The 17,783-nt window shown below is 45.1% G+C and overlaps 1 protein-coding gene across 1 annotated transcript; it reads left to right on the top strand.

Moving 5' to 3' along the window:
* The first annotated feature begins 3,001 nt into the window (after nt 1-3,001).
* Nucleotides 3,002-7,819, top strand: LOC102863488 (forkhead box protein I3-like). The gene is made up of 2 exons (XM_006902016.1): nt 3,002-3,599; nt 7,260-7,819. Exons 1-2 carry the CDS (start codon nt 3,002-3,004, stop codon nt 7,817-7,819), a joined length of 1,158 nt encoding a protein of 385 aa, XP_006902078.1.
* The last annotated feature ends 9,964 nt before the right edge of the window (nt 7,820-17,783 follow it).

Genomic DNA, 17,783 nt, shown 5'->3' on the forward strand with positions numbered 1-17,783 from the left:
TTTTACTGAGGTGAGATGATATCGTTACTTTAATTTGCATCTCTCTTAGAGCTAGGATTTTGAACATTTCTTTATGTGCTTGTTAGTCATCTGAATGTTTACTTTGGTGAAGTGTCTGTTCATAGGTAGAAGGTATCTCACTCCCTGATTTCAAATCCTACTACACTGCCGTGGTGGTTAAGACAGCTTGGTATTGGTACAATGACAGACACATAGATCAATAGAATAGAATTGTGAACCCGTAGATCAGCCCATCTATCTATGGCCAAATGATTTTTGACGAAGAAATGAAATCAGTTAAGGGGGGAAACAATAGCCTTTTTAACAAATGGTGTTGGCAAAATTGGAAAAGTATCTTCAAAAGACTCAAACAAGATCCACACCTCACTCCATATACAAGAACCTCTTTCTTCTCCTGGTAGTCCATGATATATCCAATACTCTTCTCTAGAATCACAGTTCAAAGTTTTCAATTCTCTTTTTATCATCTCTAATCATTGGCCAGCTCTCTGATACATAGCAAGCAACTGTGAAGAATATAGCCTGGATAAGGTGCCTCTTAGTCTCCAGACTGATGTTGATGCTCTTCAGTACTCTGGAGAAGTCCCTGACAGCTGATTTCCCAATGCAATTCTAATCCACCAGCTGCTCCGTGGGAGAAGGATGGACAGTCTCCTCCTGCCCGATTAACTGCCTCTGAAACCGGCCAGAGGATCAGCTATGGGGTGGTTCCGACTCTATGGTACTCAACAACAACAAGTTCCTCACATTTCTTTGGAACTTTCTTTTCTACTTTGATTTTTAAATTGAAGAACAAATATTAAATATGGGCATTTAAAGAACTTGCTGCGTTCAAATGGATTCAGAGTCACAGACACCCTGTCAGAACAGAGCCTCGTGGGTCTCCAAGGCTGTGCCCTGTAGAGAGAGCTCATTATGACCACCTACATTAGAGAGGCTGGAGATCCAAACTTTTCCACTAGCAGCCAAGTGCTTGAACACTGCACCACCAAGGGCTCCTTCATGTGGACACTGTACCTCCTTAAAAATGCCTTGTTCTCCTGCACCCTAACACCCTAAGAGTAGACAAAGTAACTATTTCCTTCCCTTCAGAGATGGCTTACCAAACAAGCCAGTTAGACAAGGGCTATGCTTGTGCTTATGACCAACTTGCAGTGAGCAGCCTTATATTTTCACCACGTCAAAAACAAGACAACTAAAATTTAATTTGAAGTTGTACCTCAACTGTCAACATTTGCCACTACTTCTGGATTGAGTTTTTAAAGGAGGGGAAGTATCAGAAGATGATAATTTCCTTAGAATACCTAATAACTTTGTCATGAAAATGAATGCTCTGAGAGAAGTATAAGAATTACAAAATGTGTCAAATGGTTCATTTGAAATTGTCAAACAACAGTAAGAAAAACTTATAAGGAAAAACTTGGAGAGGGTGAAACCAAATTGCTTCTTGGAGGCAAGGACTGTGAAGCTCTCCTAACAAACTTTGGACATGTGGCCAGGAGGGACTGACTGGTCCTTGGAAAAGGACACCATGCTAAGAAGGAGTGAAGGGGCAGTGTAGGAGCAGAAGACTCCTATGAGATGGATTGACACAGTAACTGGGGTAATGGGGCAGGTGGGGGGTGGGGTGGGTAGATGTGTCTGAGTCAGTGAGACTGACTCAGGATAGGGCAGGCTTCAGACCTTTTGTACACAGGGTCCCCATGAGTCTCAGGAGACTTGATGTCACATAACAACAGTAAGAAAAAGAAAAAAAAAGGGGGAAAGTTTGCCTTCTCATCCCTCAAATGAGAACCTCCCACCTGGCACTATAAGAAAATATATTTAGTTACTACTATTTGAAGACAATAAATATAATTAGATACAACAAAATGGTGGTGGTATTGTTGGAGACAAAAACGCATGCGGTATTTTACTGATTTTTTTGTTTTATTTTATTATTTTGAAATTTGAGTGAGAGTTTACATATCATGTACATTTTTTTAAATTCCGTCATTCACAAACATTTTGCCTTATAATATTAATTGAAATTCGTTTTCACAGGCAAGGAGACGCGATTTAAGGGATGCAAAAGCCAAGCGTAAACCATAATTCCATGAGCTGGTTTCTGTAAACGAGCTGTAGTTTAAATTACAGTAGGCTTCAAAACACTAATTCCCAAACCACTTGACAAATGTCTTTGAAAAAGTTTACTTTTGTTTTTGAGTTGAAACCCTAGGGACCCCAAAGACCAGACGTTGAAATAAATGACCACGTACTTTACGCATGCTAAAGAAGATAGTTTGCTTCATGGAACTGCAGAATTCAAAGCCGCCTGGGGCTCACGGAGCCCCAGGGAGAAGGCGACACACTGGCGGAGCCCATTAACACACTTCACAGTCGCCTAGAGCGGCCCCTGAAACCTGCAATTTCATCAGAGCCTTGAGGTAGAATATCGGAAAGTTAAAGGAAGCCTTTTCACATGGGTATTTTCCTTTTGTTCTAGCACTCCTTATTTTGTTCTAGAGTAAAGGACACACTAGCCAGGCATCTGACTTCCTTAAACCTGAAAGCCAGAATCCACGACCTGGAGGATCAGGAGGAGCCACGACACGCGGGCCAGAGTGTGGTCGCGGGCCCACCGCGCGCGGGCCCAAACGCGTGGAGGGACCAGCCAGGACGGGCGGGCGAGGAGGGCGTGGCGAGGCCCAAAAGGCGGGGTGGGGTGGGGTGGGGCGGGTCAAGGAGGGGGACCAGGACCTGAAGGGACCCGCCCGCTGGCGTGCAAGGCCCGGGACGCGGAGGAGGTGCGCGGCGGCGGCTTATAAAGGTCTGCGGCCGCAGACCCGCTCACCGTCTGCTCACTCCTTCGGCAGGCGCACCTGGACCTCCGGTGCCGACCACTAGGCTGGCCTGCCAAGGGATGCTCTCCGCCGACTGGCTCTGCCCGCCGCGTTCGCCACTCGCCGCCACCGCTCCGCAGCCGCCGCCGGCCGCCGACATGGCTCTCTACTGCGGGGACAACTTCGGGGCGTATTCGCAGTCCCCTCTGCCCCCGCCCACCAGCGCGGCCGCCCCAGGCGCCTCTCCGGCCGTGCGGGCGCCCTACGGGCTGACAGACTACGCCGCCCCGCGCACTGCCAACCCTTACCTGTGGCTCAACGCGCCGGGTGTGGGGGCCCCGGCGGCCGCCGCCTACCTGAGCCCCCCGCCGGCCCCGGCCACCGCGGCTGCGCCCCTGCTGCAGCCTCCCGCGGCTGCCGGCACCTTCGCCTGCGTGCAGCGCGCCTTTGCGCCCTCCGCGCCTGCCGCGCCCGCTTCTCCTGGGACTGGGGCCGGAGAGCTGACCTGGCTGTCCACGGCCAGTCGCGAGGACCTCATGAAGATGGTGCGGCCACCCTACTCATACTCGGCGCTCATCGCCATGGCCATCCAGAATGCGCCCGAGCGCAAGCTCACGCTCAGTCACATCTACCAGTTCGTGGCCGACAGTTTCCCGTTCTACCAGCGCAGCAAGGCCGGCTGGCAGAACTCCATCCGTCACAACCTGTCGCTCAACGACTGCTTCAAGAAAGTGCCCCGCGACGAGGATGACCCAGGTGAGGTTTTCGCGCGTTGGGAGAGGGTCTACGTGGATGGCTTAGAGCACCCCAGAGGGAGTCCTCCGGGACCCTTCCTCTCTGGTCAGGTGGGCCAACCTCTGGTCGCGGTGAGGGAGGAGGGAAGCCGCGGCGCTTCAAAGGGGACACCGTGGCGTGGAGCCGGACTTTCCACGGCCACCCGCAGGGCGCCTCCTCCTCTAGAGCCTGGCCGGCTCCCCAAAGCCGCGTCCTCAACAGGACTTGCCCCGTTGTCGTGTACTTAAGCGGGGCGAGACCAGGCGTGAGAACAGCAAGTTTCCCTGGTCAAAGGGGGGGAAAAAGTGAAAGAAAAGATCCGGTATCCCCTGAGGGGCAAGGAGAGAGACCCCGAGGTGCGCGTCCTCTGCGCCATCTGTTTTAAGTAGAACAGGTACCGCGCTTACCTTGAGAGAGGTGCTTTGAGGCAAACAGAAGCAAAAAGACAGTAGAATTTAGCAGCAAGTTGTGATTTTTGTACCTTAACTATTTCGAGATTGATCAAAATGAACACCTCCAACTGGCTTCTTTCTCTGTGGGTGGTGGTATGGGCTACGCGGGGCTTCTCACTCATGTGGCGAGGACAGGTGCCCATGGAGAAAAGCTAAACAAGAACGAAAAGGTGAAATGTGGAGGCAGGGTGCTACACCACCCCCTCCCCACATTGCGGAAAAACAAGCCGGTGTCCGGTGGATTTCAGATCACACTAACAGTAGGCCTGCCCCTCTGACTTCCTGAGGCAGTAATGCCTACAGAAGCATTCCATTAGCAGCCTAGGGTGGGTTCCAGAAAGAAGCCCGCCACCCTGGAGTGGATTAGGGCTCTTGGCGATCACACATTGATTGGGCTAGCTGTAAATCTTGTCGGGGAAGACATTGCAGCCCGATGCTATGTGGGCAGCCACAGCGATGGAGGAGGGGGCTGGAGGAGCCTTCCAGGATTAGAAAGGCCTAAGGGTGCGAAGACTCTTGGTCATACACAGGGCGCATGGAACATAGTGGGTAAATGCCTAAAGGTTAGTGCTTTGCATTGACTTTCATGCTCAGGGGAAATCCTAGAAAGTTCTGCCCCAGTCACATTGGGCCCATCAGAGTAGCACTGAGCTCTGCTGACACCCAGGATTATGCTAATTATCTAAGTATATTGCGGTGCTGAGAGTCAGTACCTGAAGGTGCCCAAAAGCAAAGATCAAGTCAAGATAAATTTTCCAGAAGCTACGTTTAAGAAAAACTTAAGAAAGATGGTATTTTTAAACAAAATTTTTAGTCAACCCAGTAAATTCTCAGTATTATTTCAGCATGTAACTAAATATAGAAATTAATGAGATATTTAGCATTTAAAATGTTTTCAATCAATCAAGCTCAACAGTCTTAAATCCTATGACCTTTCTACATCAGATCTCCTTTTGTCAGCTTAATTTATAGTATTGTAGACACAACCTGTAGTTTTAGAAGATATATCCTCTGGTGGCTTACTCGGTAAGGAGTTGTGCTTTCAAATCCATAAGCAAGAGGTTCAAATCTATCACGAGTTCCATGGGAGAAAGATGGGCAATCTCCTTTTGTGTGATTTACATCCTCAAAAGGCCCACTGAAAAAAAAAAAAAAAAAAAAAAAAAAAAGCCCACTGGCAATTGATGCCTTTGAGCTGTGGTGTTGAAGAGTATTGGCTATACCATGGACTGCTAACAGATTCATCCTGTTGTTGTTATGTGCCGTTCGCGACTCATAGCGACCCTATGTACAACAGCCCTAAACCCTGCTCTATCCTGTGCCAATCGCACTGCCTCTGACACACCCATCCCAATTACCCCAGTCACTGAATCAATCCACCTCATAGAGGGTCTTCCCTCCTGTGCTGTCCCTCTACCCTACCAAGCATGATGTCTAGAGAGGGTTAAACCAGGCTACTCCTTGGAGGCAAGGATTTTGAAGCTTCGTCTGGCATACTTTGGACTTGTTGCAAGGAAGGACTGGTCCTTGGAGAGGGACCTCATTCATGCTTGGGAGGGTGGAGCACAGGAGAGGAAGATGCATCTATGAGATGGATTGATTCAGTCCCTGGTGTAATGGGGGTAAGTGTGCCAGAGACAGTGAGAATGGCATAGCATAGAGCAAGGCTATGAGTCACCTGGACTCGATAGCACATACCAACAACAAAGGCCCACTGGAGGATCAGCTGAGTCCATTCCGGTCCTACAACATACATGGTGGTCAACAGTAATTTCAAATATCAAGGGACTCTTGACCAGAAGTGCAAAAGCTGTTGGGAGAGAAAATTCTCCAAAGTAGATTTTTCCTACCTCCACTGTGGTGAATAGAGACTTCCTAGAAGAACAATGGGTGCCTTAGCTGAGGCTCTGATTTGCCCAGCAGAGGGGAGGCTTGCAAGTTTGGCTTCTGCCCCAGGTGAGGAGGGATATGGAGGCTACGGGGTTGTCCTTGTGCTGTGAATGTAAAAAAATCCAGGAGTGCATGAAAGGTAGTGGATTCAACAGCAGTGTTTTGGTTTTTAATACCATTTTTGTTTGGGCAAGATCAGTATTTAAAGGTACCTTTTTTTGTTTGTTTGTTATGGGACCATGGTTGAGTGCCTGGGTACTCAAGTTTGAAATTTAAACCCATTGTTCTGTAAGCAGGCTCTGGTGGCACAATGACACTCTCAGCTGTGATGAGGAGCTACCCAGAGGCTCTCTGGAGAGAGACTCTTTAATCAGTGCCTTTAAGGATTGTTATTATATACCCTCAAACTGGAACCGAGTCATAGCTGACCCTCCAGTGAATTTTCAGAGCCTCTAAATTGCACAGCTCTTTCTCCCATAGAGCAGCTGGTGGATTTGAACCTTGTGCCTTTGGGTTGATAGTGCAACTACTTAACGACTGGGCCACCAGAGCTCCCTCCTAAGAATTACAGTATAAGAATGGCTATGGGACAGGTCTACTGAGCCAGATATGGTCACTGTGAGTTACACCTCAAGTTTCTCCTTGCCCCAGGATGGGGAATTCTGTTTTAACAAGTAAACCTCACAGCCAAGGAGCTCTGGTGGCCTTGTGGCAAGAAGCTGCACTGCAGTCCTGAAAGCACAGGGTTGGAGGCTAAATACAAGCTGCTCAGCAGGAAAAGGATGGACAGTCTCCTCCCCTTTGATTAACCACCTCTGAAAACCCACGAGAGGGTTAGCTATCGGTCAGCTCTGACCTTCTGGTACATAACAACAACAATCCTCAAAGCTAGGTTAGAAGATAGGTAATTCTCCCTATATTTTCCCTCCCTATTTTAAAAATAATAAGTAAAATTCCCAAATGCATGATGATGCCAAATGTGTCAGAGCTTCACCCCTGGCCTTCTCAGGAGCACTGGGTCTTTCTTACCAAGCTTCTCTGTGTGGATTTGAACTGTTGGCCTTGGGTTAGCAGCTAAGCATGTTAACCACTTGCACCACTCATAGTGTTGCTACCTGGTGTTGGGTCAGAATCCATTCAGAGCTGACCCTTCAGTGGTTTTTCTGAGGATGTAAATCACGTGGGTCATCTGGTGGCAGTGCACCTCTTTACTACTTGGACACCAGAGCTCCATAACCAGAGTGTGCAAGCAAAAAGCAGGTCCTTTTTGAACTCATTTTTTTCCTTTCTCATCTTTCAGGAAAAGGCAATTACTGGACCCTGGATCCCAACTGTGAGAAAATGTTTGACAATGGCAACTTCCGTAGGAAGAGGAAGCGCCGCTCAGAGGCCAGTGGCTCCACGGTGGCGACAGGGCCCCAAAAGTCAGAAGAAGGGCCCACACCAGGGCCTGGGGCTGGGCTCAGGGGCAGGCCTGAGGGTGGTAGCCTCTCTGTGCAACGGCCTGTGCGCTCCCCAGGCCAGGAGGATGCCCCACGTGCCTCACCCCCAGGCTCCAGGGGACCCTCTACGCCCTGCCTGGCCGCCTTCCTTAGCAGCCTGGGCACGGTGGGCAGTGGTGCTGCCAGTGGGAGCTCCCCGCGTGCTCCTCCCCGCCAGCCCGGGCTCCCAGGACCGCCCTCCAGCAGCACGCAGCCTCCCACCTCTGACCCACAGGTCGACACCACGCTGACTGCCAGCCAGAGGCCTTACTACAGCCATTTCCCCTCTAGCGGCCAGGGCAGCCCCTTCCCTGGCCCCTTCTATGGTTTTGGCATGGTCAACAGCCTGGGTTACCCACGTGAAGGTACCGACGTGTAAGCCACACCTGGACCTTGGGCACAGGGCTCCGCGGACAGATCCAGCTCAGGAGGTCTTGGTCTGTGTGACTGCTCTTGGGGTACCAGGGGTGTGAGACCAGCAGCACCACAGGCTGCCCAGGCCTGGCTCAGAGCCCTCGCCTGACTCCTGGGCTGCTGTTCTGAGTGTATTTTTTTGCTAGACAATCCAAATACCTAGATTTCTATATGAAATCGCTAACATTTTGTTCTTCACTTCAATCAAGTTTTTGAAAATATTGTCCTAGGAAACAGTGTCAATCCCAGAGCTGTTTGCTGCTCAGGAATCACCTCCATTTCTGCCCCAGTGCTCGCAGTAGGCTGGATCCCAACAGCAAGAAGATCACCCTCGATGGCCCTGTGTGCCAGGCACCTTCTAGACCATTCCGTGAAGCAGCTTAGTGCCACAGATGTTACTACTCCTTGTAAACATTAGTGACCCAAGTCCCAAGGTCCAGTCCTGCAGCCAGCATCCACACTGGGCTGGGGATGGTGCTTCCAGCTCCCTGTGGACCAAAGATTATGGTTGAAATGATCAGCTGAGATGTTTTCCTGAGTAGCAAGAGGAGACAGCATCTTTGCCTTATTTCTGCTACCATTTTACTTAAGTCCTTTGGTGACCATTGTTCTAGTTCACAATCTTTGGACTTTTCATTGATTGGGGTGTTCTTTTAAATGTGTTTTCAATAAAACAGACCCATTTTTGGTAATGTTTTATTTCTTTTAAAGCACACCCTTTTGTTTTCAGCAGGTTCTCTGGTGGAATGTTATGTTACATGTGACACTCCTGACCAGTCAGTGGTTCAAATCCACCAGCTGCTTGGAGGGAGAAAGGGGCAGTCTCCTGTATAGCTTTGGAAACTTGATGAAGAGGTGTCCCTGAGTTGGAATCAAGCTGACTGTAGTGAGGTTTTTCTCCTTTGGGGTAAAGTTGTCCAGCACAGTGCCTGGTGAATGATTTTCAACTATTTGTTGAATGGAAGAATTCCTTCCCCTTAAAGTACAAGTGGCTGTTGGATTTTTTTGAAAGTGTTCTATTAAGATGAAGCTAATGTTCTATGATTTGCCTCTGTAACAAGTTTCTAAGACTTTGATGTGTTACTGGTCTGTGGTTTTAATTTTTTAGGAACATGAGCACAAACACATTGTAAAAGATTTTAACCTTTTCCTGGTTTGTTAAGCATTACTTTAAAAAATATATTTAAAAAATTCAACTTACTGAGAGACACATTCCCTCAGCATTACTTTTTAAAAATGATGCAAAAAGGAAACCAAAGAAAGCTTTTTTACTCCTGAACTGTTTTTAAAAAAATTCATTTCCTTACATATTTTTGTGACCAACTGTATGATATTTTATAAATGATGCTTCCAACGCAATTCTTTATTTGTAAATTATAATTTGAACTGGGATAAAGTTATTTTCCATAGAAAGTATACTGCATGCAGAGAATCTTTGAAAATAAACTTCGAAGTGAAGTCATTTCTGGCCAGCGTTAGGTGCTACAGCTTTGTGTCTTCATCCTCTTTACTCCGATAGAGATGTGTGTGTGGTGTTGAAGCCACTGCATGGACGTGTGTGTGTGTGTGTGTGTGTGTGTGAGAGAGAGAGAGAGAGAGATAATTTGTTCTGTCCACAGCTGAAAATAATGTGCTTATGGGGCATGTCCAAGAGTTACAGGTCATGGGATAGTTTCTTTGTAGACAGGGTAAAGGCTTTGTCATGTAAATAACAAATTCAGTTCATTAATTTCTGTTCCAAAAGTGTGGTGTTAGAAAACTTCATCAGCAATGGTGTTATTCGCCATACAACAGCTCTGAAGCCTACCCTGACCTGAGCCAGTCTCACTCAGACACCCCCCCCCCCAATTGCAATAGCCCTCAGGAAAAGCAGTGCAGACTCTGGAGTGGTCCCATCTTTTCTAAGGAAACAGCTAGAGAGCTCTAGAATGAAACCAAAAGTCAATGGTAGATCTTCAGGCTAATTCTTTATAGAGTTAAGGGAGGCTGACAACATAGTATGGTTAGAAGCAACCCTGGCATCTACCCATTAGATGCTAAGTGTCAGGTATGACAACCTAAAATGTCTCTAGACTTTTGCAGATGTTCTCAGTGGGGGGAAATATTCAATTGAGAAGCATTGATCTAGATTGTCATTATGTGCCATCAAGTCTACTACAACCCTAGGAGAAAAAGATCTGAACCTTGCCTATCCTACATCTTCAAGCTCTCAGCCCATTGTTAAGAACTGTATCAAGCCATCTTGTCGGGGTTCTTCGTCTCTTAGACCCTCTATCTTTCCTGGCCCCTCCTGACAACATGCCCAGAGTGTTCAAGAGCATCCTTGGCTCTAAAGAACACGCTGGTTGCATGTCCTCCACAGAGTTGTTTTTTCTTTTGCTAGTCCATCAAATAGTCAGTGATAAAGATTAGCACCACAATTTGCCAGTAAGAAATGGGATCTGCTACTCTATAGTCCCAGGGAGCCCCTGAATGAATTAGGCTTTTCTGACACAGGACAGTCTGCTTAGGCAACGTAAGTAGGAACAATCTTATAAGTAAGTCACGTCTCAGCACTGAGATGGACTGGTTTGTCTGCCACATTGGAAGTGAATCTTATTAAATGCTATTGAATTTGTTCTGATTCATGGTTGTTATTGTTTTGTACCGTAGAGTCAGAATTGACTCATAGCTGACCCTCCAGCTAGTTTCAGAGGCAGTTAATCACATGGGAGGAAATTGCCCTTCCTCCCATGGAGCAGCTGGTGGCCTCCAATCATGTACCTTCGGGATTGCAGTACAGCTTCTTGCCATTAGGCTACCAGAGCTTCCTTGACTCATGGTAACCCTGTGAATAGCAAAATGAAATACTGCCCAATCCTTCAACTTCTTCACACCTTTGCTGTAGTCAAACTGTTGAAGCCGTTGTGTGTAATTATGCTAGCTTCCTTCTTGGGATCTAATTTCTACTAGAGACCTTTTGTTGTGTACCTTTGAGTTGGAATTGACTGGTAGCTGACTCTCCAGTGAATTTTCAGAGGCAGTTAATGGGCACAGAAGGAGATTGCTTCTCCAGTGGAGAAGCTGGTGGATTTGAAGAGTGTGCCTTCAGGATTGCAGTGCAGCTTCTTGCCACTAGGCCACCAGTTTTCCCTATTAGAAACCTAGGACTGAGAATAATTTGAACCAAACAATAAACTCAATCATTTTGGATAGGTAGAAAGAATGGAAAGGATTCTCAGGAAGAGAGGAGAAAAGAATACAAAGAAACTGTGGTGGTATAGTGAGTGTATATTGGATTATGCTGCAAACAAAAAGGCATCTGGTCCGAGTCACCCCGTGGGAGAGGGAGAAGCTTTTTCCTCCAGTTTAAGATTTGCAGTCTGGTATAGCAGTTGAGTTGTGTTTTGTCTGATTTTAATTTTTTTAATACCTGAATTTGAAAACTCTGGATGATTGATAGATATTAAATGCCAAAATAATATTATTTAATAATATTAAGAAACATAAAGAAAACTTATCCAGAGTCTATTTCCATCTACCTTTCCAGCAGCAGTGGTCAAAGACAAGGTGGCCTAGTCCCTGCTCCTCTGGCTGAAGAAGTCGTGTTAGTAGGTACATGCCTCCAAGGCGGAACTGACTCCTCAATGGGCAATAGTGTTGAGTGAAAAGCTCTGGTGGTGCTGTGGTTAAAGTTTATGCTGCTAATCACAGCTTGTGGTTTGCACCTCTCACCTGCTCTGTAGGAGAAACGTGGGGGAGTCTGCTTCTGTAAAGATTGACAGCCTCAGAAACTCTGGGGCCAAAGAGTTGTCCTATACTTGTCCTACAGTGTTGCTATGAGTCAGTATTGACTTGAGCAGTGGGTGGATAGATAGGCATTGGCTTAAAAGACAAAAGGAGTGCTGCTTAGGGAGCTCTGGTGGCTTAGTGGCAGAAGGTGCACTACAATCCAAGAGGCATGTGGTTCAAATCCACTAGATACTCTGCTGGAAAAGGAGGGACAAACTCCTCTTGTACCAGTCAGATCCAATTTGATGGTACACACACACACACACACCACACAAGTAGAAAAATATATATTAAAAAAAGGAGTGCTGCTTGTGTCCATGGTGTGTCCACTCACAGCCTGGCACAGCATTCCAATCAGCACAGATTCCCTGGATCCTTCATATTCTCTTCCTGGAACAGTCAAAGGTTCTGGATTTCAGCCAGATGTGACTTTCTATAAAGACATGCACAGGAAACATTGTGGTCCTCTGGCTCCCATCAAGGGTCTCTGGTGTTTCTTCACCCCCAGTGCCGGCCTGGGAAGTTGATCTGAGGTTGCCATCTGGGCGACTGCACACATTTATAAGGCAAAGCAGCTGACTGGTGTGCCATTCAGAATTAGCCAGGGGCAAAGGAGAAACTAATGAGGGAGTTTCAGATTTCTTTCTTGACACTTTTAGAACTTTCAGGTCATTCTTGAGTAGACTAGAAAAAAAACAAGGCATTCAAGGAGTCCAAGAGCTTCAAAGATGGATTTGCTTCCCCTCCTCAGGACAAATGGCCATGGGGAGAGTCACTGAACTTCAGACCCCTCTTAAACTCTGCTGTTCTTCTTTGGACAGACTTCCCAGAATCTGGATTCTGTTTTATGGCTTGAGCTGGTCTTTATTTTCCTCAACTATTAAGAGGATGACCACAGTGACTTGAGGTTAGTGGTCTTTGAGATTGAGAACAGTAGGTGGCTGGCCTGCTCTTGGTCATGTCAAGCAAGTCAGTTGGGCATGTGACTGGGTGGCTGGCACCACAAATTAGGAGGTTTTTTGTTAGACTTGAATGCACAGAGGCCAGAAAAGACTTGATGGTTGCTGAATTCCTCCCCGCTTTTCATGATATTCATAGTTTCAGAAAGTCTTTACCCAACCACTGGAAGACAATCTTTCTTTTATATTTTTTATGTTTATAGAAATTAAATATTTTGTTATGTCCCATGGAGTCAGAATCACATAGGAAGAGATTGCCTATCTATTCCATGGAGCAACTGGTGTATTTGAACCATATGCTTTTGGGTTGACAGGTCAGCTCCTTACCCACTTAGGCCATCAGAGCTACAACTACTCTGAAATGCAGTTTGGCATTTTCCCAAAAAGCTGATCATAACAAATTTCATATGACTCAGTGATTCTACTGCTAGGAATATATATCCCAAAGAAATGAAAACTGATACACAAATGGAGATTTGTATACCAATGTTCATAGCAGCATTCATAATCCCACGAACACGAAAACAGCCCAAATGTTCAATCACAAATGAACAGATTGAGAAATTGTACATTGACATGATGGAATACTATGCAGCACTCAGGAGGAACAATTTGGAGAAATACTATATAACACGTGAGAGACCGGAGAACATTATATTGAGTGAACTCAGTTTCATGTCAAATACAACATAAGACCATCATTGTAAAAATAGAAGGATAATGAGTAAGATGTGTATGAAAGTCCAAAGAGGAAAGGGGAGGGAGCCAGTAGGCTGAGGGTGGCCTTGGAGGAAAACACAGGGTCTCAGAGTTTGATGGGTGGAGGGAGAGGGATGAGGGAATTGAGAAAGAGCCAGTGGGGACCTAAAAAATGGAGTGATAGTGAGCATACATAAATGGTGATTAATTTTGTAAAACACAATGTGTGGAAGTGATTGTATGAAACACAATTTGAATGAAGGAATATGTGAAATACAATGTATGCAATTTTTGCATGTAAACCAATATAAATTTTTTTTTAAAAAAAGTTAAACTTTATGATCATTTTATCATTGTGTGCCATTGTCTTGAAGCATCTGCTAAATGGATTGTCATATGTCTCCACCAAGAAGCCTGTGAAGAATATTGAGTTAACAGAGGTGGGTGCTTGTGAATTTAAGTGGTTCCTGCTGGTTAGTGGTCAAACTGGAATTCAAAATCAAGTTTTTGATGCCAGGAACCCTCTACTGCCGTCACATCAACTTAAACTCTGAGTGATCCTACTGGGCAGAGTAGAACTCCCCATAGGGTTTCCACATCGTTATGGAAACTGACCACCACATCTGAAGAGCCACTGGTGGGTTCAAAGTGCTTGCTCCTTGGTTGGCAGCTGAGTGTTACAACTGCCCTTAAACTATGCAGCCTTTCTGTTTTGAAGATGAGAAAAGAAATGCACAGAGAGCTTGAGTTTTCATTGGTAGATTTGGACCTATAACTAAGTAGCTCCTGCCACTTAATTCAGCTGCTTCTCCCCTTGAGGTCCCAACTGCCTTCTGGCTCGTATCCTAGCCTCAACCCTTGGCTTCCTATCATTCACTTACTACTTGGAAAACAGAATGAGCTTTCAATCACATGAAACCAAATCGATTTTGATGAGTTGAACCTGTTAAGCAAAGGCAGAACCTTTTAGTAACTGCTCAGTTGCTCAACTGAAAAGTTGAAGGTTGGTAGCCACTCAGCAGTTCTATATAGAGATGATGTGGTGACCTGCTCCTGTGAGACATTCAGCCTAGAAAGTCTCACAGGCAGTTAGTTCTTCTTCACCTCAGGAGCCATGCCAACTGGAATAGTTTCACACTAAGCAGTTGCACTAACAACAACAACAATTGTTAGCTAACTCCCAAGGCCAAGTGAACCCACACACACTAACTTCTGCTTCCTTCCCCACTTCCCCTTTCATCCTTGAGGTGTGGGTCCAGCCACTCACTGCTTTGTGTTGTGATGTGCTGTGGATGGGTTCCAACTCACAGTGACTACAGATAGAAGTACTTGGTCACATGCCATCCTTGCAAGCGCTGCTGTGCTCGAGTCATGCCAGCCCCTGCCAATGACCTTCTATTTTACCAAGAATGACATGCCAGAGGCATGTGAGGTAAAGCCTCACCATCATCACCTCTAAGAAGGATCCAGGTGAAAAGAAAATAATGATGAGCAAGGTCTAATGGTTATTAATGTTATTGAATATAGTGCATGAGAATGATTATATAAAACATAGTGTGAAATGAAGAATAGTATGAAACACAATGTATATGAACCCTGTAAGAAAACCAATAATGTAAAAAGTAAAAAATAAAAAATAAAAAACGAAGCATCCTGATTGACAGATTTATTTTTTGGCAAGCCATTGCACGTCTGTCAGTCTGTAAAGTGGTGGCTTCTGCTTTGCTGTGATGTTGGAAGCTCTGCAACCAACATTTGATGTAAATCCAGTCACACCCACAGCGGACATGTTTCAATGGCACATCAACACTAGGACACACTATGAAGCAGTGCTGTTTAGCCATTTCTGAACTAATTGACCAGTCGAAATCTTAGGGCTTTTCATTTTGCAGCCCCTTAAGCACCTTAAATTCCCCTCTTTGGGTTCCCAATCTTTTCAGTGTTCAACTCAAAACCTCCTCAAAAGAATCTCTACCCATGGGTCTCAGTCCCTCCTTCACAAAACCATCTCCTCAGTACCACCTCTACAAAGGACATCTTTTCTAGATTTTCTTCCCAGCCAAACAAGTCTTTGATGATAAAATAAAATAACTTTTTTTTTTTAGTTAAAGACTGAAGTGTGCCTGATCCAAGTCATGTGTTGGTTTTTGGGGTTTTTTTTAATTGCTTCCGATGAATCTGAAAGTTAGACAATGAACAAGGAAGGCAGAAAAAGAATCAATGTCTTGGAATTGTGGCTTTGTAGACTGCCAAAAGAACCAACAAATCTGCCTTGGAGGAAGTAAAACTGACAGTGCTCCTTAGAGGTAAGGTTGGTAAAACTTGGTCTTTGGGCATGCTGTTAGGAGGGATAAGTCCTTTGGAAAAGATATCACACTAGGAAAAGTGTAATGTCAGAAAAAGAAAGACCCTCAAAAAGATGGATTCACACAGTGACTATACAATGAGCTGGAGCATATCAGAGATGCTGAGGATGGCATAGGGTAAGAGCAACGTTCAGAGCTGTTGTTGGCAGGGTTGCTGAGTCATAGTGACTTGATAGCACCTAACAACATTTTAATGGGGTAATTTCTGGGGATGAGGATGAGCCAACAACAACAACAAAAAGCAGAAAGGATGGTAGTGTGATTCGTTCTAAGTCTGACCCTATTCATGTCCTAATCCTATTTCAGAAAAAAAACCAATGCCCAGATGAAGCCCATCGATCTTGCTCGTTGCCTAGGGAAACTGAGGCAAAACCTTTATTAATACATCTCATTTTTTCTATAAAACAGAAAATGGTTTTCTGACTTCTCTTTCAGATTTCTAAATGGGCAAAACCTCAAGAATTTTTGCTATGTTGAGCCTGGATTTAGAATGCAGCCGTCCCCATTGCCCCACACAATACTTCCCCCTTTTTATTTTCCCATTTCCCCAGCATTCTCCTGGAGACTAGCGTCTCTCCGCCGCCAAACACCTGCAGTCTTTGATCATCAGTCCTTCAGTTGCCCCCAGCACTCATTTCAGCTAGAAGACTTTCAAGTTCTCCCCCTTTTTGAAGTGTTGGGAAAGCAAGAAAACATCAGTAGCAGCTGTTACATTACACCTTTCTTTGCAAACTGATGGCAGGAGCCAAAGAATTGGTACTTTAGGAAAGAATTTGTTTTGTTTTTATTAGAGCAACTGAGCACATAGAATCCACATTCTGGGTTTTTTTAGGTCATCATATTAATTTTAGGTTTGTACACTTTTCATTTCACTAGAAAAAATATGCTGTTAATTACACTTGCATTAGACCTAAGCAGTGACAATCTGAAGCTTAATTTTCCTTGTCTTGTACCATACAAAGATAGCTAGTATCTTTGAATCTAGTAATTTTGGCTTTTGCATCAGTCATCTCACTGAGGATTCCCTACATTTTTACCAATCTTCACCTTTTAAATTTTTATTTATTTATTTTTATTTTATACCTCATGCTTGGGAGGGTGGAAGGACAGCACAGAATAGGAAGACCCTCAATATTGATTCAGTGACTGGGGTAATGGGGATAGGTGTGTCAGAGACAGTAAGATTAGCACAGGATAGAGCTGGGCTTAGGTCTATCTTAGGGCTATGAGTCACAGACAACTTGATGGCACATAAAAACAACAACAATAACAATACTGGCTTACTTACAAAGTTTGTATCTATCTTTACCTTGAAGGGACCTTTCAAGTCTATTGATCTTCTTGATGACTTGTGGCCAAAGTAAGTACACTGACTGACCTATCATCATCCTTGCTCCTAAGAAATACTGTGGTTATATTTCATTTATGACTGATTTGTTTGTAAACTTTCTTTGCTTTCCCTGTTTTTTATTGTGATTTGGATGAAAACGTACACTGCACATGGATTTTCATTCAACCAGCCATATACTTTTGTTTTATGACATTAAATGACAATTTTCACAATGTAACCTCATTCTTCTGGCTCCTACCTTTGATTATGGTTCCCTTTAATCCCCCGGTCCTCCCTTTTCTACCCTCTGAGCTCTATCATTGATTGTTCTAAAGAATGAGTACCTCCCTGCTCAAAGGTAAGTAGTTTGGTCAAATCCACGAGTTGTTTTTGACAGAAAGATGGGAAATTTTCTCTCATGTGATTTACAGCCTCTAACCAGCTGACTATCAGCCAGTTCTGCTCAATGACACTTAACAACATTGTTCAAGTTAAAGTTAAGCCACAAGGATGACTTTGTTCCAGGTCTATAGGTGACTGCTGTTGTATGCCATCGAGTTGGAGCTGACTTTTCAGAAGCAGCAAATAAAAAAGGAAGAGATTGTCCATCCTTCTATTGAGGAGTTGTTGGTGGATTCAAATTGCATGCCTTTGAGATTACAACTCAGCTTCTTACCACCAGGCTACCAAGGACCATCATCTCAAGGGTTCCACTATTTTCTATCAAACCAATAATCCTGGCCATTTTTACATTTTCTCTCACATGGACCAGGTTTGTAGTTTTCTCCCACATGGCCCAGGACT

This window comes from Elephantulus edwardii, unplaced genomic scaffold, assembly GCF_000299155.1.
Source record: "Elephantulus edwardii isolate Elephantulus edwardi_28Jun2011 unplaced genomic scaffold, EleEdw1.0 scaffold00357, whole genome shotgun sequence".
Classification (NCBI taxonomy): Eukaryota; Metazoa; Chordata; class Mammalia; order Macroscelidea; family Macroscelididae; genus Elephantulus; species Elephantulus edwardii.

Excerpts from the sequence above, each read along its gene's own strand:
- LOC102863488 (XM_006902016.1), top strand. The coding sequence starts at position 3,002 with ATGGCTCTCTACTGCGGGGACAACTTCGGGGCGTATTCGCAGTCCCCT. Across the intron at positions 3,600-7,259 it reads CCGCGACGAGGATGACCCAG|GAAAAGGCAATTACTGGACC; the intron begins GTGAGGTTTTCG and ends CTCATCTTTCAG.